Source organism: Ictalurus furcatus, chromosome 13 (genome assembly GCF_023375685.1).
Source record: "Ictalurus furcatus strain D&B chromosome 13, Billie_1.0, whole genome shotgun sequence".
Taxonomy (NCBI): Eukaryota; Metazoa; Chordata; class Actinopteri; order Siluriformes; family Ictaluridae; genus Ictalurus; species Ictalurus furcatus.
The window spans coordinates 26,648,603-26,676,338 of record NC_071267.1 but is presented as its reverse complement, the minus strand read 5'-3'; the positions used below and the strand labels follow the sequence as shown (position 1 = coordinate 26,676,338).

Here is a 27,736-nt window from a genome sequence, read left to right as displayed (position 1 = left end):
TAATTATCGACGGAGTGAATTTTTCTGTAAGGACATTTACGGAAGGAGTCTCCAGTCCAAGGTAAAGCTGTAACTTCAGGTTTTCAGACCTCTTCGGGACAGAGGACAGAAAGAACACTCTTCGGGATGTGCCCTTATAGGAAAATGAGCAACGTTTGAGCAAAAGTTTGTCTAATAATCCAGAATTATTACTGAAATACACTGCAGCTTCTTGCTGGCTGTGTGTGTGTGTGTGTGTGCGTGAGTGTAAAAATGTCTTCTTTAAGTGTCTAAATACAGTATATTCTAAACAAGGATATTACACGCTCGGTGAACGTGTATAAATATTTCTCAAACCTCTGACCTTTTTTGGTACTTGTGTGTAATAATTTATAGCCGTAAAAAATAGCCTCGCCTTAAAAGCTATAAAACAGAAGAGGGGAAAGCGGTGGCTAGCGGGAGCTATGCGAATGTCGTGATGTGTGTACATGCATGATGTTGAGAATATATCGACTACGCGTCGTAACGTACTCTATTTCCGTCCGGCGGCTGCAGTAACGTCCGGGATTTTTTAAAAAAAAAACAAAAAAAAAAAACAACAACAACAATGTCCTCGTCTCTCCAAGAGCACGAGTCAAATCGGATCCTTCCGGTTTGGCCTGGTTATAAGCCGTTCGCGTTTGATCGCTCCTCTCCACACCCGGCCCGCTAAACTCCAAAAGAGACCGTTTTCCGGAACAGTCTGGCTACGTAAAATAACACATTAAAAGCTTTCGCTTTTTACTGTGCAGAAACGGTTACTCATTATACTGTCAGATGATGTGAATGTTAAAGGAGACGAGTGGGTGCCAATGCCACACTGCGGCTACACGACATGGCACGGTATAATATACTTGTCTGTCGTCCTTATTTGCATGCGCGGTGAGGAGAGCCGTGCTCGTGGATCTAAATAAACACAAATTACTGAAAAAAGCAACACTGGCACCACAGAACTTTTAAATGTCATTCTCTATGCAGGCCCAGCGGCAGGCAGCAGATTGTGGTGGAATCCAAACTCTTTCTTTTCATTCTTCTTGACCTTTTCATGACCCTAACAACTTCCCCCAACAAAGCTCAACGACCTTAGGTGCATTTACACTGCAGGAACCTTTTCAAGAACTTTTCAGGATTTTCTCCCAGCTTTTTAACTGGCATGGAGAAAGCACAAGAAACATTTTCCTAAGAACCCAAGAACTTTTTTCAGGAATTTAAGACCTTCAAGAGTAGGGATGCCATGAGAATGGTTTTTTTTTGTTTGTTTGTTTTAGTTTTTAGGAACCCGCGTACATAGGTACTTTTCTGCACACGTGCACTGCAGGAACTTCATAAGGAACCAAAGAAAAATTTCAGTAGGTGTGTTTCTGAAACAGAAATATGTTTAGTGTGTGAAATTTAGGTGCTTTTATTATCTGTATTTCCCCTTGGGGATCAGTCAAGTCCATCCTTCCATCCCATCTATCCTATCAATCCATCCCTCCATCTAATTGATCTATCCCATTGATCCATCCATACATTCCACCAATCCATAAATCCATCCATCCATCCCATCAACCCATTCCATCCATCCCATCCACTGAATCATATCCATCCATCCATCCATCCCATTATATCCGTCCGTCTTATTAAATCCCGACCATCCTATCAATCCACCCATCTATCCCAACAATCCATCCATGCTATCATCCACCCTAACAGTTCATCTATCCATCAAATTATCCATTCATCCATCCTATCCATCTAATCTCTCTGTACCATTCTGTCCATCCCGTCTGATTGATACCATCATTCTCATCCCATCATTCACACACTCTTTTGCTCATGAAGAAGCAGGGAATCTAACACTACACCCTGTTTACTCTGTCCTTGAGGAGATTTAGTGTGTGCTATCAAAACCTGCTTTCTGTAAAAATGTGTATTATAAAACTGAAAGAAAAAAAAAACCCCAACAACCCCTAAGCAGCCGTATCAGGAGGTCTGACTTGTTGATTTAATCAGTCGTTTTCCAGCTAACTGGCTGATTCTGTGTGGCTCCTGCAGGGAATCAGAAACGCCATGTGTTTCTGTGTATGTAATTGAGAGCTTCTGGGCTCTGTGTTATCTTTGTGTTCACGTCATGTGTGTGAGGGCGAGGCCCGGGGTTGAACTCTGACTCCTTCCGTGTTAGACACACATTCGCTGGGCTGCTGCACTCGTTTATGCGGTCGACGCCGTGCCAAGGCGGAGAGAGGCGAGACATTCCCAGAATTCCCTGCTCAAAGATAAATAGTGAAAGGAAAACATAAGAAGGGAAGGCAAATCTTCTATCTTGTGAGACCCGAACCGGATTCCTCGATTTAATCAAGAGAAAATAATAGACTCGAGCCCGGGGAACCTTTTCTTGGGCTGCTGTATTTAGAAATGCTACTGCCAGCTTCTTTGTGTCTGCTCAGGAGCACTGCGGATCGGTTAACGGTTTCAGCTGGAGTCATTTCCAGATCGAGTGTAAAATAGCATCGAGAGCATGTCAGAGAAGCAATCGGACGTGAACACGCGAGACTGTGGAGACGTGCCGGGCCAGCTCAGACAGGCTTCTTTTGTGAGCGGCTCGAGGATGCCAGCGCCTGCGTGCCAGTGTTCAGAGCGTGTTATTCAGCCTGAGCCAAACAGGGGCTCCCTCGCGCAGTCGCTCTGCACCTCTCCAAAACACACGACACACAAACACCTCGTTTGATCTTATTTCCCTTATCTCCTCTGCCTCATATTCGCCAAAGCCGACTGAAGGATCCTGACCTCTGTGTAAGCACTGCAGACACGTTTTCCCAAGCCCTGTGCGAACACGTGTACACACCCACACACTCTGTCACGCATGGAGGTGTCATGGTGTTAAGTGCTAGGGTGGTACGCTGCTGTTTCCTGCGGAGAGGGGCTTAAATGGCTCTAAAGCCTAAAGCTAGGGTACACCTGAGACCCATTAGGGCAACTTCCCATACTTGAGCCCTCATCACTCTGTACAAGCCTGCAGTCAACACCCTTATACTCCATCCCCCTCTTCTCCATTCTTCATCCCCCTCTCCATACCTCCCCTGTACGACTCCCTCTCTCTTCTCCCGTTACTGCTCCCTTCAGTGCAACTCTGCTATTTTTAACTCCCTTCAGGACTGTAGCCCCGGCTACACAGCCTACACTCTTTATACGTTTTCACTTCAAGAACCTTTCAGGAACCTAGATGGAACCCCGCCCCCAAAAAAAGACAAACAAAAAAAAAAACGCCCAAAATCCTTAGTCATGCTTCCACTGCAAGAACCTTTTCGGGAACCTTTTAAGGAAGTGAGGAATCTTTACAGGGATTAACAACTCGTTCAGGAACTTTAGGTGAGTTTCTGATGCAGGAAAGAAAATTCAGGAACCCAGGCCACTTTCCACTCTAAGAACCTTTTTCAGGAATCTAGGAGTTTTTCAGGAACTTGGGGAATTTGAGCACTGACAAAAGAATAATACCAAAATGATGCTCCCTGGTTTGGAGGGGAGTACTCTCTCTCGCCTGTCAATCACAGTGACGCTAGTAAATTGTAAATAAGTAGGAAAATTTTATTTATAAAGCACATTTAACACAGCAAAGCTGACCAAAGTGCTGAACAAATTGTGGGTGTCTCTGAGCTTATGTATGTGGAAGAGGGCAGACAGCGCTTTCCTCAGAATGTGTTATAACTGGCCGGTGGGTGGGATTTGGCAGGTGACCAGGTTGGGGATAAAATACTGGAAATAAAGAATATGTAAATGTCCTCTGCCATTGCCTGTTGAATACATCAACAGTTAGCTGGATAACTAACTAAACCAAGCCAAGACTTTTTAGGATGCACTACTTATCTCGAACTTTGTTAGCTGAAGAACTAGCTAGACAAAAAAACAATACATTGATGTCCTCTGGGTTTTTTAGCCACGTAAATAGCTAGCTACAAAACTTCCTAGATAAGAATAATATTTAGATGACAACTGCTGTATGTCAACCAAGGTCAATTTGAGACCAATTTGTAAATTGGTAAAGCCAATACCTACACTCTTGGGGGGGAAAAAAATCCTTGTAGTGGAATCCTTTGTTGAACCATATAACGGAGTTTCTATTTTCCTAAATAAATAAATAAATAAATTACCCATTACCATTACCCATCCGAAGAACCACTGAGGAACCTTTTCGCCTAAAAACTATAGACGTTGGTACACATGTGGACATACACCTGAGAAGCTCCACATTCCTCATTCGTCTCGGTGCGAGTGAGTGAGAGAGGATAGCGGATAGCCTGAGTGTGTGCTACGGTGTCATCTGTTCTTCATAATCCAGAAGCCTGAACCTGCTCTCCACTCAGCATGACTAAGAGAAACAGCACAGAACCTGAAACATGCGTCGTGCTTTACATCGGCTCTGCATGTCTAGCCATCTCTCTCTCTCTCTCTCTCTCTCTCTCTCGCTCTCTCATAGCGAAAGCCTGTTTTGAGTTCTCAGCATGAACATGGCAGTGAAAACAAACAGGCTCGGAAAAACAGAAGTAGCATCAGTGTTCAGGGGTTTGCATGGCAGCGCCGGGCCTCTGCAATCTTTTTCTCATTTATTCTTTTAAACCACCACAAAATACACAGCAGAAAACAGGATTTGGCAACCGGCACTGCTGAAATCCCCTCACATGAAAATGCCTGAGCATTACCATCTGCATTGTGTAATTTACTTCCATTCAATTCACAAAAAAAAAACAAAAACAACCCCAACTTTGGTTCTATTCTACAGAACGCTGAGTGAAGCTGCCTCTGAGGATTTATGGCTTTAGCAAATAATCTCCAGCACCTCAGCAGCAAAGAAGAAGTAGAAGAAGAAGAAGAAGAAGAAGAAACTGAGAAACTCCAGCTTTGAAAAACTAAAAGAGCTTCTGAGTAAGAGTACATGGATCATCTAGAAAGCAGTGTTTTCTAAAATCTAAAATCAGAACATATAAAATCCAGTTTATGTCCTGGATATCAAAACCAAGATGTCAAAAACACTGTAGTCAACCTGGAGCTTCCTCAGACAAGCCGAGAGCTTCCTCCATCTAGCCCAAGACTTCATCAGTCCTGCCACGGGCTTTCCCCATCAAGCCCAAACTCCCACCTGGAGTTTCATTCTTACATTACATTTACGGCATTTGGTAGACACCCTTATCCAGAGCGACTTACATTTATCTCATTTATCTCATTTATACAACTGAGCAGTTGAAGGTTAAGGGCCTTGCTCCTTGCTCAAGGGCCCAACAGTGGTAGCTTGGCAGTGCTGGGGTTTGAACTCCTGACCTTCTGATCAGTCACCCAGAGCCTTAACCACTGAGCCACCACTGCCCATTCTAGGACATAATCCTAGGACATAATCCTTTGGCCCTCCTACACTTGGCCCAAGGTTTCTTCTCTCTGGCCAGGGACATCCTCCCTCTGTGGTTTAAACCATCCATTCAACTTGAGGCATAAACTGTCTGGCCCAAGGTTCAGCTTGGGACTTTCTCTGTCTGTCCTGGGGCTTCAACTGTCCAACCCGGGGCTTAATCCGTCTGCCCAGCATTGGGCTTGAACGGTCTATCCCAGGGCTTCTTGTGCCCAGCCTGGGGTGTCTTCTGTCCAGCACAGAGCTTCTTCTATATGTCTCATGGCTTGCTTCATCCAACTTGGGAATTCATTCCTCCGTCCAGCCGACGAGGGTTTCAAACTGTCTATTCCGGGATTTTGGTGTGTTTAACTGTAAGAAAAGCAACGTACAAAGTGTGCCTTCGGCACTGACCATAGTTCTGAAAAATCGTTTTTAATTAACATCAGCAGAAAAAGCACCGAGCACAAATAAAACGCTCTTACAAAAAGAACCGACAGTCTGCGTTTGAACGTACAGACACTCGTAAAAACATAATACTGGGCTGAACCGATCGCTCGACATCCTTTCATATTTTTATGAAATATTCTAATAAATATTACAAGTTCCTTTCTTGGTCGGAATAAATAGTGTACAGAATATTGTACGAGGGCCGTATTTGTTGCTTGTAAAGCCAGTGAGGACAGGACCAAAGCTCAGACTGGTCTCTAATGGCTTTTCCAGGGTAAAATACTTTCTTCTCAATGCTTAATTTCCTCTGCTCGAGCATAGGGGACTGGGTTCTACACCATTAACACCAGCCAGCAAGAACGTTAGTGTCTGAACACTAGTCTCAGAGAGAACGCAGCATGCAGACAGAGAGAGACGGAAAGAGAGAAAGAGAGAAAGAGAGAGGGATTATTATGACTTTAAGCTGCTACATGTTCTTAGCAAAAGCTCCGAGGTTTGAAATACGGCTACAATAATATCAGGAGACAGTCTTGAGTTTTACACCCGTTCATAAATTAGACTGGAGCGCAGACATCGTTCCCTGATAAACGCTCTCCAAACCCATTTACAACGTTTGGAAATATTGTTTTAACACGTTTTCTGCCACGCTAAAACATATATCACGTGTAAAATGCAGCCAAGTGGACTTGGCCCCCCCCCTCCTGCTCTCGGTTATGTGTCCTCGGGGCGAGTCAGGTATACCGGAGGTGAAGACAAATGGAACTGAACATGTGTGTGTGTGTGTTCTATAGAGAGAAAATGACTGAGTGTAATTGTTAATAATGGTGTAATAGTTGTGCGAAATCTACTGTATGTGCACACACCCTTAAATAATAAATGCATGGATAAATACACAGAAAATGTGATAAATAAATAAACTGAGCTTAATGACTTTTGCAAATTGGACTTTACTCTTTTGGAAACGGCCGACATTGAGCCCGGTCTCTAATTACGGGCCGTGCTAAACCACAGCAGCACATCAGCCTGGTGCTCGCCATTAAAGCAAAAAGAACATGGGAAAAAAGCGACTTGGCTGCAACGTTGTGACCGCGTTCATAATTTATCCGCCTGTTCCTATTGGGGAAGCGTTTTACCACTCCGTGTTTGCAAACACTTTTCTCATGTGAAAATATTTAACAGTGGAAATGCTGAACGTGGGTGAAGTTACACATCTGCTACTAGACAGCGTAACACAAAGACGCTGCATCTGTATTCGAATTTAAACCAAAGTGGGCATTAAAAAAATATATATTATATGTACACTACCACTCTACCTCCAGAAACACTGAAACTCTGTCATCTGTCCTGCTAGGGGTTTCATCCGCCCAGCTAGGGGCCTCATCCGTCCAGCTAGGGGCCTCATCCGCCCAGCTAGGGGCCTCATCCGCCCAGCTAGGGGCCTCATCCGTCCAGCTAGGGGCCTCATCCGCCCAGCTAGGGGCTTCATCCGCCCAGCTAGGGGCCTCATCCGCCCAGCTAGGGGCCTCATCCGTCCAGCTAGGGGCTTCATCCGTCCAGCTAGGGGCCTCATCCGCCCAGCTAGGGGCTTCATCTGTACAGCTAGGGGCTTCATTTGTCCAAACTAGGGCTTCATCTGCCAAGCTAGGGGCTCCATCCGTACATCTAGGGGCTTCATCTGTCCAAACTGGGGCTTCATCGGTCCAGCTAGGAGCTTCAACCGCCTAGCTATGGGCTTCATCTGCCCAGCTAGGGGCTTCATCATTCCGATGTAGGGCTTCACACAGACATCCCCGAAGCCGATTTTAAACCAGGCTGTTACTAATCATGCTGGAAATGCATCACACAGTGCCACACGTTCACGTTAACATGTGGCCTTTGTTTGTCCAGTGAGCTTCATATCTGACCGCTCGCTCACACCTGCATAAAATAAAAACCCACTTGTGTCCCATGAGATCCTAGTCCCCATGCACACCTCCAGTCTTCTAACCTTTTCCCAGGTTTTCCATAAAAAAGGGGGTTTGTATCTGTTTAGAAAATTAAACATTAACACCCAACCGCGTCAGTGTTCACGTCAAGCATAAACCTGACCCGCTGTTGTCATGTACACACTCACAGACGCACCCAGTGACCCTACAGTATATAATGCACAGCTACACAATCCAACATGTTTATTTATTCCCTTCTGCGCCGCTCTGCGTATTGGTTAACACTTCCTTGCACTATTCTTACACTATACTGTTTTTCCACTTATTTATAGTAGTTTAAATGGTTTGGGGCAGTGGTAGTGCAGCGGTTAGGGTTCCGAGCTTGTGATTGGAAGATTCTGGGCTCAAATCCCAGGACTTTAACCCTCAGCAGCTCAGCTCTATGCTCCGATTGTATCCTGTATCATTTATAAGTCATTACAGACAAATGGGGTGGCACTTTACTGCAGCAAAGCAACCATACATTACTAACTATCCATACATAATATCTTAATAATATAGTAATATGCGTGTACGACTAAACAAGCACTCCTTACAGTGCAAATCTGACATTTTATTTTCTTTCCTTTTTTTTTTTTTTAAAGTACCATTAACTGTAATTAAGCAGATATTCTGAGGGACATTTCATCCTAGGAAAAAGGTAAACAAACAAACAAATAAATAAATAACAAAAATGAACACGCTACACTGACTAATTGATACGTGTTACTTAAATACTTACTATAATACCAGTTCCAGAATATTAACTTATACTTATAATCTTTAATAGCAAATAAGAAATCAGTGTTCACGGTAAGTCCTGCTTAAGATGGTGAAATAAAAGAATCGATGGCACTGCGGGTTAAAAATATTTCAGCACTAATCACCGGACATGTAATTTATGAGATTCATGCACGTGCTACTGACTAATTATTGCAACACACAAAGCTTTCAGTCTTCCATTTACACACTCTGGCAGACAAATCCTAAAGCGTTTCATCGTGCCAGGTTTCTGCCCAGCAGTGCCTATAAACTTTCTGCATGTTCGTTCATGACGTACAGAATATCACACGCTTTACAGCCTTCTGCATGTTACTGGAGGACTCGTATTAACATTATATGGCATCTAGACATGACATTTCAGTTCAAACAGCTGTCACTCAGAGGTTAAGCGTCTAGCGGTCTCGCGTTCCTATAGCTTTCTGAGATCCAGAGACACACCACGCTGCCATTCCACCCCGTCCCGGTCCAGGCGCTCGCTTAGCAACCGTTCCCCGGGTGACAGCATTTGCGTGCTCTTCTGCCCTGGCATCCCAGGAGCGGTGGGACTGGCCGGGAAAAGCGGCACCCAGCACACACACACTGCTGTTTGCTTAGCCCAATTCCCATGACGGTTAGAAAACGCGCGCGCGCTTCCGCTGCACGAGAAAGAAAACCAGGCCTTGTTCTGTCCGCCCTCGCTGCTCCACAAGGCCTCGGAAAACAGTTTGCAGCTTTTCAGAATTTATTAGTGATGTTTTCACACGTCACTTACAAAAAAAAAAAGAAGAAGAAGAAGAAAGGGGGCGGTTGGGGCAGTTCTCCAGAGAGGCCCAGGCTGGAAATAATGTGTGTGTGTGTGTGTGTGTGTAGGGAAGTGTAAATATCACACTGCAGCTTCACCTCAATAAAGTAGAACATGCTGCAAACCTTGTAGATGGAAATGAACAGAAAGTTAGAAATGGCTTTAAAATAAATAAAACAAAAAGCCGCCACTACAGAATAATTGATTTTACACAACATTAGCCAATATCATATATTTTGGGCATTGGGGAGGCATGGATTATTCACTATATAATTACACACACACACACACACATATACATATACATACACACACATATGTATGTGAAAACATTATATCTTACAAAAGTGAGTACACCCCTCACATTTCTGTAAATATTTGATGATATCTTTTCATGTCACAACCCTGAAGAAATGACACTGTGCTACAATGTAAAGAAGTGAGTGTACAGCTTGGGTAACAGTGTACATTTGCCGTCCCCTCACAATAACTCAACACACAGACATTAATGTCTAAACCACTGGCAACAAAAGTGACTACACCCCTAAGTGAAAATGTCCAAATTGGGCCCTTTCTCTCTCTCTCTCTCTCTCTCTCTCTCTTCAATATGATAGGACGATATTTCAATATGATGAGAAGCTGCGAACATTAATTCCTCTGTCCTGAAGACGCTCCCGTGTCAGAAAACCTGCTGACTGTTACAAAGCGGTGACGCTGGAGACTCCTTCCATAACTTACATAAATATCTCCTAACAGAAAACTTCACCATAGCAACGGTGGTGCATTTTTATTTGATAATGTAAATAACACTTTTTTTTTTTAAAGTCTTTATTACTTGGAGTGTCCACTGTACAAATCCCCGTGAATGAGCTCTTGCTATAAAAACTATATCTTATTAGAACGAGTGCGTTAATTCTGATCCAAGATTTTAACTGTATAAGAAAAGCTATTACCTGTTTAAAAATAAATAAATAAATAAAAAATTTTAAAAAATGAAAATTAATGTCTAGAAATTAATACATTTTCATTAATCATCAGCTTCTGGGGGAAAAAAAAAACTTATCCTAAAATATAAATAGGAAATATTGATATTTAAATATCTTTACTTTGACACTGAGTAAATATCTAGGAATCATATTCAATAATTCTAAAACTTTATCGAGCCTCATACGTTTACGAAACAGAAATAAATGCGCAGTAATAAAAGCTTCATTAGGATTAAATACTTGTGTTTGATCCTCCAGGAGTAAATAAAAAAGGTGCGTGTAAGGTGTGTGAGGTGTTTTACCTTGACGACGCCACTCTGGTGCATGGTGATGCAGTTGTCTGGGTCTTTCGAGAGCTGGAAGAGGGCCTGAGCCGTGGCCTGGTGCACCTCGGGGTCTTTAGAGCACAGGTAGCGCACCAGAGGAGCCACGGCTCTGGCGTCGCCGAACGCCGTGCGGTTAGAACCCCACATGCAGCAGCGAGCGATGGCCTCGGACAGATACCTCCGCAACCTGTCGTCCGTCTGCAACCGGAGGCAAAAACACCACCGCGTGTCCCGTTAGAACTCGTACGATAACGCTATAATAAATCAGAACAAAAGGTCTGTACGGTCGTATACGAGTTTATACAACAGCGCTGCTGAATTCTGAATTCTGATTGGTCGGATATCGTAGATTAGTGAAGCTGTGAGCCTAAGTGAACGCCATGGCATGTTAATATATTACCGTTTCTATAATAACTTCTACAGCGGACATTTCCGCATAATCTAAGACTAATCAGAAACTCCTAATAACGAAAGCGTCTCATTGATCACTGACGATATGGTGAAGCTTTCTGTCAGGAGGAGGTGTTTGTTCAACACGTCAACGGAAGGAATCTCCAGTGTAGGTTTGCAGACGTGTGAAAGTCTTCAGGTCGGAGGAGTTCACACTCCGTGGAACATGACAAACTGCGTTTTTGTTTTTTCTTTGTTTAATCTTATCGAGAGAAGATAAGATAAGCCGATGATGGAATGAATGTTTATAGCTGCTGTAGCATAAGTGCGAACAGGAAGTAACTTGTTTCGTGGACATTTCATGACATTAAACGTAACTACTGTATAAATGGATCAAAAAGTATGACGTCACTAATTAATAAACAAGCAGAACTCGACGACGACGCCCGCGCAGCCAACACATCTAATCCTTCTATTTACTAAATGTGTATGCTGATGTCATATCCTATTAAAGTATACTCCAAACAGGTAGGGAGCTATTAAAGAAAATCCATTTCAGACATTTGACTTTGCGGTGACCTTGACCCTGTTTGGATCAACATCTGCTGGTTATGGTTATGGTATGAGGATTCCATATAAACCCAAAAACACCCATAAAAATGGTATAGCTCCACTTCATCACACCGCTGTATTGCTGATTATTTTCCTATTAGAGCAGAACACCGAGTGTTTGACTCCTTCTGGAGACGCACGAGTGGTGTGTTAAAGCTCACAGTGTTGGTGAGGTTGGAGAGCATGGGCACGACTCCGTGGTCAGTGATGACGGCTAGGTTCTCCTCGTCTTTGGCGATTTTGGAGATGGCTGCGCACACGCTGGCCAGCACCTCTGCGTTCGGAGATTTCAGCAGATTAACGATCAGCTCCAAGCCGCCCACGAAGGAGCGCACCATTTCCCCAGCATCCTGAAACGCACACACACACACACAGCATCCATGACTACTGTTCAGACACTCAGCCCTTTCTGTGGTGCCGGTAACACTCGGCAGACCAACATGGCGTAAGTCTGTTTCCAGTAATTAGGAAATAGCAGTGAGACGCCTTTAATGCCAGCACAGAGACGTGTAATTATGGCCTGGGTACCGGAATGGTGCGACACTGAAACACGAGGGCGTCTGCCAAACACTATAAATGTACGTGTACCGTAAATATAAACACAATTCTATTATAAATAAGTAAATAAGTAAAGAAACAGTCAAACAAACAAACATGCGAACACATTAACGTATGAAAGGCGAGGGCTTGAGTCAATACACTCTGCTGTTTAACCTCAGACTAATCTCACTGTTACTGCCGTCAGTTACGCACACTGCTTTAGGACACGTCATAAATAAAAGATAGGGAAAGAAAGGGAAAGAAAGGAAAAGAAAGGAAAAGAAAGGAAAGGAAAAGTGAAAGGGAAAGAAAGGAAAAGAAAGCAAAGGAAAGGAAAAGTGAAAGGGAAAGAAAGGAAAAGAAAGGGAAAGAAAGGAAAGGAAAGGAAAAGTGAAAGGGAAAGAAAGGAAAGGAAAGGAAAAGAAAGGAAAGGAAAGGAAAGGAAAAGTGAAAGGGAAAGAAAGGAAAAGAAAGGAAAGGAAAAGAAAGGAAAGGAAAGGAAAAGTGAAAGGGAAAGGAAAGGAAAGCAACAGGAAAAGTGAAAGAAAAAAAGGAAAGGGAAGGAGGGAGATAGGATGGAAGGTGAGGGACAACAAGGGTTAGAAAGGAAAGGAAGGAAGGAAGGAAGGATAAGAGGAAGGAAGGAAGGATGATAGACAAACTAAAAGAACTAAAAAAAATGATAGATACAGGAAGAAAGAAAGAAGGAGAGTAGACAGAGAGTGGGAGAAGGGAGGGGCTACAGTGTGCACCTGCACTGTGTACAGATTTGAAGCAGAGCTGCTGATTGGTTAGTTGTAAAGCTCACTGTGACATCATCAGTTGGGTTTAAATAGACCTGTCAATGTGCTTCAAAGAGGAAATCTCTAAACTTGAACTAAAAAAAGGGGAAAAAAACAAACACACACAGAAAAAGCTTGTGATTCTTGAAAAGTTCATCAGGTATTTTTCCCCCAGACTTGTGCAAGGACCCTGTTTACACTTTTACACGGGGGCTAGAACCAGGACGTTTTCCTGTCCTGCACTAAGAGCTCAGCAGGCAGGTGAGGACAGAGAGAGAGAGAGAGAGAGAGAGAGAGAGAGAGAGAGAGAGGGAAAGGAAAGAGAGAGAGGAAAGAGAGGAGAGAGAGAGTGGGAGAGAGAGGAAAGAGAGAGAGGAGAGAGAGAGTGGGAGAGGAAAGAGAGAGGAGAGAGAGGGAGAGGAGAGAGACAGAGAGAGGAAAGAGAGTGAAAGGAAAGAGAGAGAGGGAGAGGAAAGAGAGAGAGGGAGAGGAGAGAGACAGAGAGAGAGAGAGAGAGAGAAGGAGAGGAGAGAGACAGAGAGAGGAAAGAGAGAGAGAAAGAAAGAGAGAGAGAGAGAGAGAGAGAGAGAGAAAGAGAGAGAGAGAGCAGGCAGCCTTTGTTTGAAGTCATGCCAAAGGATGAGCCTGACATTTGGTGAATCTGGGGTAGAGAGAGCAGAGTAAAGTGAAGGAGAGGAGAGGAAAGTTAGAGAGAGAGAGAGAGAGAGAGAGAGAGAGAGAGAGAGAGAGAGAGAGAGGAGCAGGATATGGCACCACAGGAATACTGATGAATCCAGGCAGAGAGAGAACAAGAGGTAAAGGAGAGACGGAGGAAGCGTGTTAAAGTCACCAGCTGCGGCGGGTCACTAAGAATTCCTTTCAAATCCTCTCTCACAAACACATCTCCAACCAGCACACATCAGCACACACAGCACGCAGCACTGAGTGTGTGTGAGGGGCGGAGGTGCGATAAAAATAAAAAAAAAGAAAGAGAGAAAAAGACGAGTACAACATTTCCACGTAAATAAAATCAAGTGCATCATGAAGGCACGATGAGTAAAAGCGGAAAGAAAAAAAGAAAAAAAAAGTGAAGATCGAAAGAAAGAGACAGAATAGAGAGGAGGACAAAAAAAAACCAGACAGAGACGAAAGACTCGTCTACCTGCATAACCTGGAGAGATTCACACAAAGTGGAAGTGATGTGTGAGCGAAAAACACACAGACTCTCGATGTAAACAAGCTGCTCGACCCCTGGCTGCTGGCCGTAAAACGACTGACTTTAACTGCGCGTTCCGATTAGTTTTACATCAAACGTGGCTTTCGTTAAGGACTGATCACGAGACGTTGCGTTAGAACGAATTCGGATTGGCGGTACGTGTGTACGCGTGCGTCCCTGTGCGTGTCCTGCGGCAGTCACGGGTACGGTATATCCCCATCCTGTTCATCCAGCACCATTCTCCTGAACCTGCCCTGGAGCTGCTAACTCAAGCCACATGGGTCTCTCTCTAAATAAGCGCTGCTGTGTGGTTCGTCCATGTCTCCGTTTATTTGTCTTGCTCCCGTCACTAAACTTCCCAAGTCACCTAAAACACAGATGCTGTAAATGTCAGAAAAAACACCGTCAAACTCAGTTAGGACTTCATCTTTCAGTTTATTTATTTATTTATTTTTTAAAAAGATATATATATATCTCTCTATCCTCAGTGTGAACTGGAATTTTTTTATACTCAGTACTGACAGGGGAAAGAAGAAAAAACCCCCCCCACAGCTGGCCATGTAGAACCTGTGCATATTTAGATCATATACAGGTTACACCTGCAAAACCCTGTTGATGTGTCGCTAATCCAACAGAACAATCATGTATTTTTGTGCAAACTTGTTACATTTAAGATTCAGCCACGCAAAGCAATATATTACTTTTTAGGACACATGCTTCGTTGCAAAATGCAAGCAAATAAAGACGTGCATTTATCGACGCCCAGTTTCCCTTATCAACCAATACACGGCTCATTTAGACCAAAAAAAAAGTAAGAAAACATGTTTGGATAGACTTATGTTCACAGCGCACCGACAGACGGCGAAAAACGCCAACGGGTGCAGTCGGTGTTCCGGCATTTGCTTTCGCGGACCGAACGTGTTCGATCGGCGTTTGTCGGTCGCGGAATGTCTGAGGAGCGCGGTACGATTTATCCAACCGACTGTGACGTAATCCGACCTGCGCCTGGACCGTAGCCATGACGACGAGACAAGCGTGAATGAAAACGCCACAGAAACGAAAGCTCACGCGCTAGGTCCGAGGCGTGCTAAATCGTTGGTGTGGGTAAAACGGTAGATTTCTGGACGAGCCAAAAGGAAAAGGAGAAATTAAATGAAATATTAAATAAATTAAATATCGACGTGTTGTTTCAATAAAATTGTTTATTTTGACTCCTGGTGAGGATCGTCTACTCGTGTTTTTTGCTTTAATCGGGACCAGCGCATAACCGTATGCCGTTTTCCGTATTCCGTTTCCTGGAGGAAGAGACGAAGACGCGATAAATGTTTAGAACTTAGATTTGCGTAAAAATATCGTTCGTAATGTACGATCTAATAATGGTCTTACTGGAGCTTACCACATAGCCTACTTTAAGATGTCTTCCTCGGACGTGGTGGCTCAGTGGGTTATTGATCAGAATATCGTGAGTTCAAACCCCAGCACCACCAAGTTACCACTGCTGGACCCTTGAGCGAGGCCCTCAACCCTCAACTGCTCAGATGTATGAATGAGATAGATGTAAGTCGCTCTGGATGAGGGCGTGTGCCAAAATGCCGTAAATGTAAACGTAGGTGTTGAAACTGCTTGGGGGCAAACCGGGCATAATTTTGAAAGCTCCGCACATCCTCTGTCTGCAGCTCTCTGCGTAAACGTAAGTAAGCGGCCGGTCTCTCAAACCGCAACAAGCCAGGCTTCACCCACGAGCTCTTTCGAAATCTCCATTTCTTCAGGCGAAGAATGACACAAAGACACCAGTAATGGAAAACATTTTGATTGTGGTAAAAGGATCGGCCATTTTTAAACCAGTCTGACTGTCCGTTAAAAAAAAATAAAAATTTGTTGGGGTCTGTTGGGGCGGTGTGAGCATGACAGTCATGCTTCCCAACAATTCTGATTCAAATGTGGATTTGTTTATGCAACTAGTATAACATTTGAAATAGTATTTGAACCGTGTGGGATGACAATAAAACACACTTTTCATTACTGTACCTTTGCATTCTCTATACAGGGACAGATGGCCCAAGCAGCACTGGCCTGGACTGCAGGGTTTGGGTTCTTCAGTAAGGACCAGAGCAGACGCACTCCATCCAGACGATCGATGATCCTGAGGGTGTGAGAAAGATTTGTGTGTGTGTGTGTGTGTGAGAGAGAGAGAGAGAGAGAGAGAGAGAAGCACCTGGTTGTAAAGTGCAGCTGTATGAGTCAGGATACAAGCGCATAAAAGCAGCGTGATATTTATTAAGGGCTAACCAGGAATCCTCATCAAGGTCGGAAAACATAAGCAGGAAGTAATACCAGAAATAAAGGAACATGGGTACAAGTGACGACCAAAATCCTGGACACGATCAAGAAACCTGCCAATAACCAGACAGAGTCGGAGACTAGAACAGAAACATCATCACATGGTAATGTAAACAAAAAGCAGACGACACGAACTCAAAACAGGACGGGAAATCGGCACTCGTGCTGAAAAGAGGAATCTGTGACACCGGGGGTCTTTTATACAACAAGAGGAGCTTTGATGGCTTTTCCGTCACAGATCCTCACCTGTCCGATTCATGTACTGCAATAGAATGTGACAAGACACATGATCAGTGTCTCACCTGGATAGAAGCCACCCACAGGAAATGTGTACCCATTAGGAGATCCGTTTAGATATTTATAGCTGCAGCAGGCCACGGACAAACACGCACACATACAGTTCGCCGGGCAACTCAGATGTCGTTGCCGACACACAGGAGGGAAAAAAAACTCAGGGAAGGTCCTCTTTCCAAATCAAACAGTCTTACAGACAAGAGTCTCTATATTTCACTGGTTGGGAGCGAAGGTTTGCTTTAAACGCAGGCTGTATTTCACACAGCGGACACCACTCTACTGAAGGCAGTAGTCAGGCTATGGGAAGCCGAGCAGAATGGCTCCTCAGTGTGGCCTGTTTGTTAAATATAAATAACACGTAACCTGTTTCCCATGTGTGTGTCGACCGACAAGGCCGACATTCAATGCTGTCATGATTGCTAAACCACTCTGTAATCGGGGGGTTCTTTTTTGCGCCTGAGCGCTCGGGGTCCTGTACTGGGCAGAGAGGATCCGGTGACTGGCTTCGTCTCTGCAGCTTATAAATCATCTCCTGAGTCATGATAACAAGACAAGCCCTTAGCAGAACCCGGAGGGACCGCTAAATCCCTGAGTTTACAGCACTGAGTTGGGTACAATGACATGTCAACAGACTAAATGTGCTGAGTGGTGAAAAAAAAAAAAAAAGCAAGACAATGTGAAGGATTTACAAATATGGAGGACAGCAAGTCTTTTTATCCATGCTGATTTACTTGTGGAGTTCTAGTACATGGGATTTATGTACATGCTACATTTAAGTGCAAAATATTTACATGAATTTTTTAAATTGCACTTTAATATTACCTTTAAAGCTTATGCAAAGTGTTCTCACACTTGGCAATTTATAATAACTTGCAGCAGAGTTGTATGAAGAGATACAGAAGTCATGCTTAGCGGTGTGGACACTAACACTGGTGTCCTATCTCAGTGTGGTCACTAACACTGGTGTCCTATCTCAGTGTAGACACTAACACTGGTGTCCTATCTCAGTGTGGACACTAACACTGGTGTCCTATCTCAGTGTGGTCACTAACACTGGTGTCCTATCTCAGTGTAGACACTAACACTGGTGTCCTATCTCAGTGTAGACACTAACACTGGTGTCCTATCTCAGTGTAGACACTAACACTGGTGTCCTATCTCAGTGTAGACACTAACACTGGTGTCCTATCTCAGTGTGGTCACTAACACTGGTGTCCTATCTCAGTGTAGACACTAACACTGGTGTCCTATCTCAGTGTGAACACTAACACTGGTCTCCTATCTCAGTGTGAACACTAACACTGGTGTCCTATCTCAGTGTGGTCACTAACACTGGTGTCCTATCTCAGTGTAGACACTAACACTGGTGTCCTATCTCAGTGTGGTCACTAACACTGGTGTCCTATCTCAGTGTAGACACTAACACTGGTGTCCTATCTCAGTGTGAACACTAACACTGGTCTCCTATCTCAGTGTGTACACTAACACTGGTGTCCTATCTCAGTGTAGACACTAACACTGGTGTCCTATCTCAGTGTAGACACTAACACTGGTGTCCTATCTCAGTGTAGACACTAACACTGGTGTCCTATCTCAGTGTAGACACTAACACTGGTGTCCTATCTCAGTGTAAACACCAACACTGGTCTCCTATCTCAGTGTGGACACTAACACTGGTCTCCTATCTCAGAGTGGTCACTAACACTGGTCTCCTATCTCAGAGTGGTCACTAACACTGGTCTCCTATCTCAGTGTAGACACTAACACTGGTGTCCTATCTCAGTGTAAACACTAACACTGGTCTCCTATCTCAGTGTGGACACTAACACTGGTCTCCTATCTCAGAGTGGTCACTAACACTGGTCTCCTATCTCAGAGTGGTCACTAACACTGGTCTCCTATCTCAGTGTAGACACTAACACTGGTGTCCTATCTCAGTGTGGACACTAACACTGGTTTCCTATCTCAGTGTGGTCACTAACACTGTCAGTGTGGACATTCTCAGCACTGACAGTCTCTGTGTAATGTCCTACACAGACATGACCATGCTGGTCTGTGACAGGAAACAATCATATGGCAGCTATTCCAATTACTTAACAAACTCCACCATAGAGCTCTCAAAATAAGCCACAAGACAAAGAGGAAAAATGTATGTGGGAGGCAAATAAAGGCTTTCTGTCCACAGCTAAGTGTAAATGCAAAAAATAAAGAGCCGATCCTAAATATACATGACTGGAGCATGTTGCTTAGGAGGTGATGCATTTTCCTGGAGCCCAGTGCTCCTTGTTGCTCGCACACAAATGCAGAAAGTGACCTTATTCCTTCAAAAACAAGCCCTGTGGAGTTTTATTACACCACTGTGGTCGCATAAGTCCATAAACATATTATTCTTTTAGACAATCTCTGGTTACGCTTGCCTAACTGAGACGGCTCGAACATAAAGCCCTGTATTTGTGTCCAGCCTTAATTAGGAAGAGGACTGGAGTCTATAATAGTCTTGTAAAAGTAATACGATTCAGATGGTGCAAAACACAGTGGAACACATTGGGTCATGTGCTGTGCTACTCGAGAAATTCCCAGAGAATCACGTGGCACTCGAACGCTGTTAAACATGACGGCTTTTCTTTTGCGTTACGTGGTAAATGTGATCGATCACAACGCACAAACTAATGAATTGTGCAGAGAAAAGATACGCAAATGTTCTTCAAAGTGAGCGTGAGGTAATAAGGATATGTTTCCTGTCCATTAGCTTGTCCCGTTTACTTTTCACCATCGCCACTACCGTATTTGTAGCTGTCTATCCTCCTATTGGTGGCTTTTAGATGAGCGTCGTAGCCGCACGTATACTCTGAGATTTTATGAAAAATTTCTCACATTGCCAGAACTTTGTCGTCAGCCATCTTTGTTCGCGCTGGCAGTAAATCAGCCGTCAGTGAGCGCGTCACATTATGCTTTGCCACCAACTACGATATGTGATTTTTGACAGGAAGTCATACAGTGTAAACCCACCTTAAGAGAAATTTGGAAAATGACGGTGTCCGCAAGTCAAAGATGGACACAGAAGTGGATCAGTTCTGACAACCGAAGCACTGAGATTCTCCAGAAATAAACAAGGAGTGCATCAGGCTTGATGCACTATGATGGACTGAAGTGTTTCTCATGTTTACCCAGCTATAAAACATGTCTGTGGGTCCCCAGTTCAATCCTGAGCTTAGGTTACTGCCAGTTGGAGTTTCACATGTTCTCCCTGTGTTTGCGTGAGTTTCCACCAAGTTCTCCGATTCCCTCCCACCTCCTAAAACATGCTGGTAGTTAGAGTGGTTGGTCTATTCCCACCATGCATCCTGTTTTCCTGGGATTGGCTCTAGAATCTCGGCAGCCCTGATCAAGATAAGGTAGTTACCGAAGATGGATCGATCTTCATATAGACGCGCTAATCTCTTATGGCCCTTGGATGAGCATCGTTTCAGATCATGCTTGAACGGCATTTATAAATGAAGACGCTAAACGATCTACTGAATCAAACACAGTAAACAAATTCCTAACTTATTCGATTAATTTGTTTAGTGGAAAGCCCCAAAATGTTGTCTGAGGATTAAAGTTTATTGTCAATACAAATAAAGAACTTTACAAAGGAAAAAAAAACATGGTGCCGTGATCGCAGATGGCAAGATCACAAACACAGGTTAAAGCTAGAAGCATGAGGCTACACCCTTGTGGAACACCTGCAACCTCTTCAAGGAAATCACTTCCTTACCATTAACAAAAATCAACAAGAAATTAGCACAACAAGAACAGAATGAATTTCCATGAGTCATGTCTTGAGCATCCTTCGGTTTCTTTTAAACTGGCTGTTCTTTATTGATCCTCGTCAAGCTCAACCAAATTCAAGGGATGTGATCCGCACATGGTGGACCAAAGGTATTCTCGGTGCATGTCCTGCTCTCTGCTCCAGTTTCGTGTGGCTGGGCCTGACCGCTTGTGCCAACTTCGTGCTGCAGCTTACACAAAATGACCGCAGTGCAACAATCAAGGCCTCCGCCCTGGCCACAAATATGAGGAGATCAGCAGGTAGCATAAACAGAAATCCCTGTGCTCTGTGATTAAAGCACTGAGCCATGAGGGTTTCCACACTGGACCTGTCAGGTCTTGGACGGGACACAGACATCGGGCTGGTCAGGGCCTCTGGGGACCCTTTGGATCCGTCACCGCTGTGGTGAACACGGTGGGTTAAACTGAGAACAACAACACTGTGCCTTACTAAAAACCAAACCAAGCAAACAATAAGAGGGATGTTTACGGACGTCGCTAAAAGAGCGGAGACAGAGATATTCCGCGCTGTACACTGTCGAAGCATTGTTCAACGACCGTTTTAGATCCAAGAAAGAGCGGAACTTGGCTTACAGTACAAAATTGGTGGCAACAGCATATTTCAGCCAGAGCAACATTGTGGTTTCCTCTAAACCCTAACCAAGCGAAGGGCAGAGGAACCATTTTAAAGTTGGCTCATCGGACGCTCGCTGCTGCCAGCAATGTAAGCCTGTATGCTACTGTCGGAAAACGCTCGACTTAAAATCTTAAATCTATTCCGGGCTGTGGTTAGTAAACGCTCTGATATAGTATATCACAGGAGAGGTCGTGTTGAAGAAGTAGAGCAGTCCTCTACCCTTCCCTTCCTCACCAAGCTGGAGCAAGATGATAAGCAGCGAGACCGTGTGCACGTCGGTCCAAAGAGATTTCTTTCCAACTTGGAACATTCTACGCTTGGAACAATCCTTTTGAGTCACATTTATGATCATCTCAAAAGTAACAAAATGAAATCTACCGTATATGGAGAAAACTAGAGAGAGAAAAAAATAACGTAACCACTCAATCCAGTGAAAAGCCTTGTTGAAGAACCTGTTGCAGTGAGTTGTGATGGGGCCCAATAGGAGCTGTTTTCAAGAAGCCGGACCCCTGTGAAGACTTACGCCATGTTCTCACGGTCCGTAGCGCATGCTCCCACAGCCCTGGTGACATTGACTAGCAGGGCCTGGTTGGTTCCAGTGAGCAGGCTGACCAGGGGAGGGATGCCACCACTCTTTCGGATGGCAGTACGGTTGATCGGTCTTTGCGCGCACTCTCCTAGAGCCCCCACTACGTTGACCAAGACCTCTTCAGGCTGATCTGACAGCAAAGCCACCAGCATCTGCAATGCATTGTACTCCTCAAACCTGTAGGACACAGCGAGAGGGAATAGACACAGTAACATGAATAAAGAACCATTTGAAGTTCCGAATGATTTGATTAGACCTTTCATTCACCCACCATATTCACACTGAATATCTGAACATCACAAAAGTGTGAAAGACTTTGAAGTGCTACTGGAACATTCTACATCATCCCTAAAATCAACAAATAAATGGAATACTATATTGTTTATCGTATATACAAGTTATCACATGCTTAGGCATTGCTGACATTTCTGAAAAACACAGAAATCGAGACAGCTTTAAATATGAAAAGCATCAACAGATCAACAATATTGTTCTGAAGTTCATTTCAAAATCTCAACAGAGAGAGAAACCCTCTCCCTATCTAGAAGCTTGATTGTAAGACCTCTCAAGCGCATGCTAGGCGGTCGATAGTGGGATCCTCTGAGTAAGAACAAATCAGGTGACTGCAGCGCGGCATTGTTTCCCACGCTTCTCACTGCACACACTTACTCTCAATGACCGTCATTTTCTGCGGCTTGGAGCGGGACGAAGAGCGTTCTCGCTGCAACGTTGGCGTCGTTAGCCAAGATCTGTACAGTGGCGAACTACAGTAAACATTTAAAACGGGTATGCTGTGGTCACAGAGAGCCTCGACAAACCTCTGATGTACGATTAAGTTATATGAGTCTTTTTATTCGCAGTTACGGTCTCTGGCATCCTCATCCCGAAGGAGATCGGAGACCGTGTCCAAGGTCACTTGGTTTTGGTCGCAGTCCAACGAAACTTTTCATGCAAGAAACACAGTAATGAAGAGGACGAGTGCCCGAACTAAACTAACGACTTAAAAAAAAATAAAATAAAAGCTTGCCTCAAGAATAATCAAACTTTATAACACGCACAAACTCCCCGAGCTGTAGATTAATATAATTACTACTTGATAAATAGTGTTAAAAGGGTTTATTCGTGGTAAAACCAACACTACCACAATATGAACCAGTGTTTATGAGCTGTAGCTACAAACAGCGGGATGAAGACCGAGCGCTCGCCTTATTTAATCTTGTCAGACTCGCTAAGTGTTTCACAGTGGACCTTCTGTCCAGCAGCCCTTATGATTAATTGTGTTCGAGTGGTGTAGAAGATGATGGCTTTAGCGACAATATTTTTCCAGAAAACAAAATCACTCTGGTAGGTGTTTGTTGACACGGGGAAGTGTGAAGGAAAGTAAATCACGCATTAGAGCAAAAGCTGCAAATTAGAGCTGGTGGTTTATGATCTTCTCAATACGAGCAACTGACCGAGATTTTTAGTTTTCGCTTTGACGAAGAAAGCAGTACAGTGTGAACATGTTTTGGTTGAGATTATTATTCGGAATGAGTGTATGAGAAGGGAGGAGAAGGCGACTGATTGATGTGTTATTATTAGATGTTTACAGGTAAGAGGGTGTAGAGTAGATGAAAGGGGGCAGTGGTGGCTTGGCGGTTAAGGCTCTGGGTTACTGATCGGAAGGTCGGGGGTTCAAGCTGCCACTGTTGGACCCTTTAGCAAGGCCCTTAACCCTCTCTGCCTCAGGTGCGTTGTATCATGGCTGACCCCATCTTGTTTCTGCCCCCTCTCTCATCTTTGTTTTTTCTCTTTATCGTGTCATAATCATGTGCACCTGTTTCGTATTAATCCCTGATTAGTTTGTATATTTAAGCCACTCTACTCCGTGTCTTCGCCTCGTTACGAAGTATCATACGGTTACCGTGCTTTTTCGAGCCGGTGTTTCCCACCGTCCTGGTTTTGACTCGTGTTTGTGATTATAGATATTCCGTGTTTGATGCTGCCTGCCCGTTACCTGACCCCCGTCTGCAGTATGGATGATGATCCAAACATTTGAGGAAAGTCCCAAATAAAGTACACGCAGAGTCGCGCCCTGCCTCTCACCGCATGATACGACACACGCTTGTATACTGTGTATTATACAGAAACTGAAAACGGCTTCACTGGTAACATTATGCTTAAACAAACAAACATGCTGTACATCTGCTGTAGTATTTACCACATGATGAATAACAGTGTGCTCTCAAAACAAGCACAAAAACTCTATGAACATATTCTTTAACCGTCAGTCTGCTCATTCTGACGCGTCATTATTCAGGCAAACGTCTAACACGTTCTCTTCCAGGACTCTCACCCACCGCCGTTCGGACTTTCAAACCTGCGCAAATCCTTCCCCCAGAGCCGAACCCACGACGCCATGCTCCTGCTTCCCAAAAGCCATCGGTTCATTTCCCTCTGCCTACGTCTGTGCTCGCCGCTCGCACTCACATCACCATCACTCAAACAAAGACATGCTGTCTGCCTTTGGCAACTCAAGCTGTCTGTCTGACCTGCTCATGTACTTGACCGAGAGAAAACCAGAAGGGGGGGGAGGGGGAGGAATTTCCTTTAAAATTACAGCTGCTGTAAAGTGTAAAATGTGTTCCAAACTGATTTCTGTCACGAAATGCCACTCGGCCTGTGATTGATGTTGAAGTGGGCACTGCGGCGCTCTGAAACCCAGATGGCCCGGTGAAAAGTTCTGTTACGTGTGTGACAAAAACAGTTTTGTCATTTTATTACAAACGCAATGTGCGACCTTGACGGTTTTATTATATATATATATAGAGAGAGAGAGAGACGAATTTTAAACGTATATTGAAACAGTCGGACCGGCATCACGCTGCTTTCCTCTCGAGTATGAAATTCACCTTCCTTCACACCCAACCGTGTGAGCGATCCAAGAGAACACACTGCAGAGCATTTCTGCGCTCTTACGCACTCATTTTCCTTGCCGCATTCCACTTTATCATACCCAGCACGTAATCGGTCGCTAATTGGAGGTATTTTTGAAGCTTGCGAATGCAGCGCCATCAATTGCAGCTACCATGCGATTATTAGTCTCATTATTATAATGACTTTTATTATTATTGCTGGCTCGGTGTGCGAACAGAGCTCTGAGTCATTAGCTATGGTTGGCCATGACTTGTCGTCTCGCCGTGCCCGGGCTCGGCCGTGCAGTTCCTCTGGCTCTCGGTCTTTCTCCCGCTGCTGCGTTCATGCTAATAGAGGTTATGGAGTGAGTCAGGCGTGAGGTGCGAGCCAAAGGCTTGAAATGCATTAGTCAAGCTTTTAGAGGTGGCAGTCGGGCTATAAATACCACAAAATATCCTTTGTGGATAAAATAGTTTGAATTATACTTCCCATTATGATTTATCCTGTAATTATTTGAACTTTTAGGAAATGTTCAGAATATTCGGTGGCAGCAAATTAGCAAGGTAATAGCGTTAACTATTCATCTCTACACGCATTAATATTTCTGCTGATACTACTAGCATTAGCCGAGATTACGATTTACATCACGGTGCTGCTGAATTCTGGATCCTGATTGGTCAGAAGGTCTTGATTAATTTTCTAAACAGCTGCTCTGACAGCTGCAAATCACGGGTTTATATTGACGTTAATGCACTCGTTCTGATACGTTATCGTTTCCATAGTAACAGCTCGTTCACCGTTTTTGTCCGGCGTACGCTCCTCATAAACTAAACGTGAGCAAACGAAGATTACGTCGTTCACGTGTTGAAGTTTTGTGCAAGCAGAAATGTGTTTATGTAACATTTATGGAAGGAGTCTCCAGTGTCAGCGCTTTGTAACACTCGGAGGTAAAGCTGTAACTTTCCGACATCTTCAGGACATTTTCTCGGGTAATCATCGGCAGTCTGCTGCGGTATAAGAGGAACGAAACACTTCATGATGTGCGGTTATAGGAAAAATAATCAACTACGGGATGGTAACAATAACTAAACTAATGATAACGAGTCTTTATTGATCACATAATGGGGTCAGAGCGCAGGCTCAGCCATGATACAGCGCCCCCTGGAGCAGAGAGGGTTAAGGGCCTTGCTCAAGGGCCCAACAGTGGCAGCTTGGCAGTGCTGGGGCTTGAACCCCCGACCTTCCGATCAGTACGTGGACTTGCTACACTAAATTTGTAAATGAACGCGAGATGCCGTGCAATAGACTGGCATCGCATCCTGGGTGTATCCTGACCCAGATACTAAATATTTATACAAACTTACTCCCGAGCTTTAGCTGTATTTGAACCTTGTATTTGATCTAAAATTGAGTTTAGCAGCTAGTTAGTAAAAAACATGTGTTTATGTAAATTAGTCACAGAGTAAGAATGCTGAAATGAGCGCATTTAAAACCGCAGCTGAGAAACCTGAGAGTGTTTCTGTTAACGTGACATTAAGTGAATTGATGAAGGCACGAGCTTTAATTTGGAAAGGGCTTAATGTGATATAAATGCACGATAAGGTTCTGTTCGATTTGAGTTATGAGATGGAGAGAGAGAGAGAGAGAGAGAGAGAGAGAGAGAGAGAGAGAGAGAGAGAGAGAGAGCGCGCGCGAGAGAGAAAGCAGTCATACTGCTACTGGGCCACTGCAGACACGAGCCTCCCTCTGCATTCCTCCTCCCAAACAACTCCATTTTCTGTCTGGGACACGGCCAGACAGTAGAAACGTCCACAGATCCAAATCTATCAAAACGCCATAAAAATCCAAAAGCACTCTTATCATAAACTAAAAATGTGAGGCTGCTTTATCAGATCCTTGGCCTCAGCGTTGTAAAAATACAACTCTGTAATTTATAGACAGGTAATGGTGGAATAAAATGATGCATATTTGAACCGTGTATACTACATGCGTACCACATGACAAAATAAATAGAGCTAAATCATTTTTATATGAAAGTACCTTTGTGACAGAAAACACTTGCCAGGTCATGGTTCCAAACTTTTTTTTTTTCCTTTTTTTTTTAATTCATGAGGGGGAAAGAATGACTTCAAAAACGGCAGAAAAATTACAGCAGGAAAGCCTCCAGGATCGTCATCGCGCTTGATGAGGGAAATGGGACGGAGGCCGACGTCCTCCACAACCCCGTACGGTAGGTCGTTCGTTCGCTCGCTCGCGCCCGGGAGGGGGAAATACTCTCCGCTAATTCTCCCGACTAACTCGTCACTACGCTTCGCTTCACCTCACCTTAACCTACTCTTCCGTTAACGGTGTGGGCGTGATACGAGTGAATGCGTTCCTCTGGCGGACAGTCATCGTAAATGATCAGAGTGTAGAAAAATGTTGGCGGTCGGTTGGAACGACGATCCCTGGATGTTCTCGGCACGGAGAGGGACGAGGCAGGGCAGCGCTGAGCGATGCGAACAAACGAGACGTCTCGTAAAGACGTGACACGTGTGACCGAACATTCTCCGCGTCCTGCTCGCTCTCGCGAGCACCCGAGTACATACACGCGCTCCGTAAGGCGAGGAAACACCGCCAATCACTCGTTCAACCCAACGGCCCAAACTATCTCCTACGTCAACTAGTGTAAACGAGAATTTAACAATTTTATTGAGAATATCAATTATATACGGTAAAAAATGACACATTTACAGATTTCACTCCAATTCCACTGAAAGATGGCGCACGTTCCTCTACATTTATAACGTAATCCGTTGGATTCTCAAACCTTTTTGTTGCCAAGGACCCCTTTAATTCTGAGGACCATCTCAGTATGGATTTATTTCATGAACATTCTTTAAATTAGTCTAATAATATTTCAAATAATAATAAACTTTCCATCGACATTAACCATTAATTAAATAGTTTTCCTTGGTGCTTGGC

General features: G+C 44.1%; 1 protein-coding gene across 3 annotated transcripts in view; it reads right to left on the bottom strand.

Annotated features, from left to right (window-relative positions):
• odad2 (outer dynein arm docking complex subunit 2) overlaps positions 1 to 27,736 on the bottom strand; it is a 71,707-nt gene that overhangs the window by 3,099 nt on the left and 40,872 nt on the right. For all 3 annotated transcript variants that reach the window (XM_053639291.1, XM_053639290.1, XM_053639289.1), the window contains 4 exons: positions 21,812 to 22,054; positions 16,236 to 16,350; positions 11,831 to 12,019; positions 10,644 to 10,865 (listed from right to left, as the gene is read on the bottom strand). In XM_053639291.1, coding sequence (XP_053495266.1) covers positions 10,644 to 10,865; positions 11,831 to 12,019; positions 16,236 to 16,350; positions 21,812 to 22,054 — 769 coding nt within the window. The remainder of the gene's footprint in view (positions 1 to 10,643; positions 10,866 to 11,830; positions 12,020 to 16,235; positions 16,351 to 21,811; positions 22,055 to 27,736) is intronic.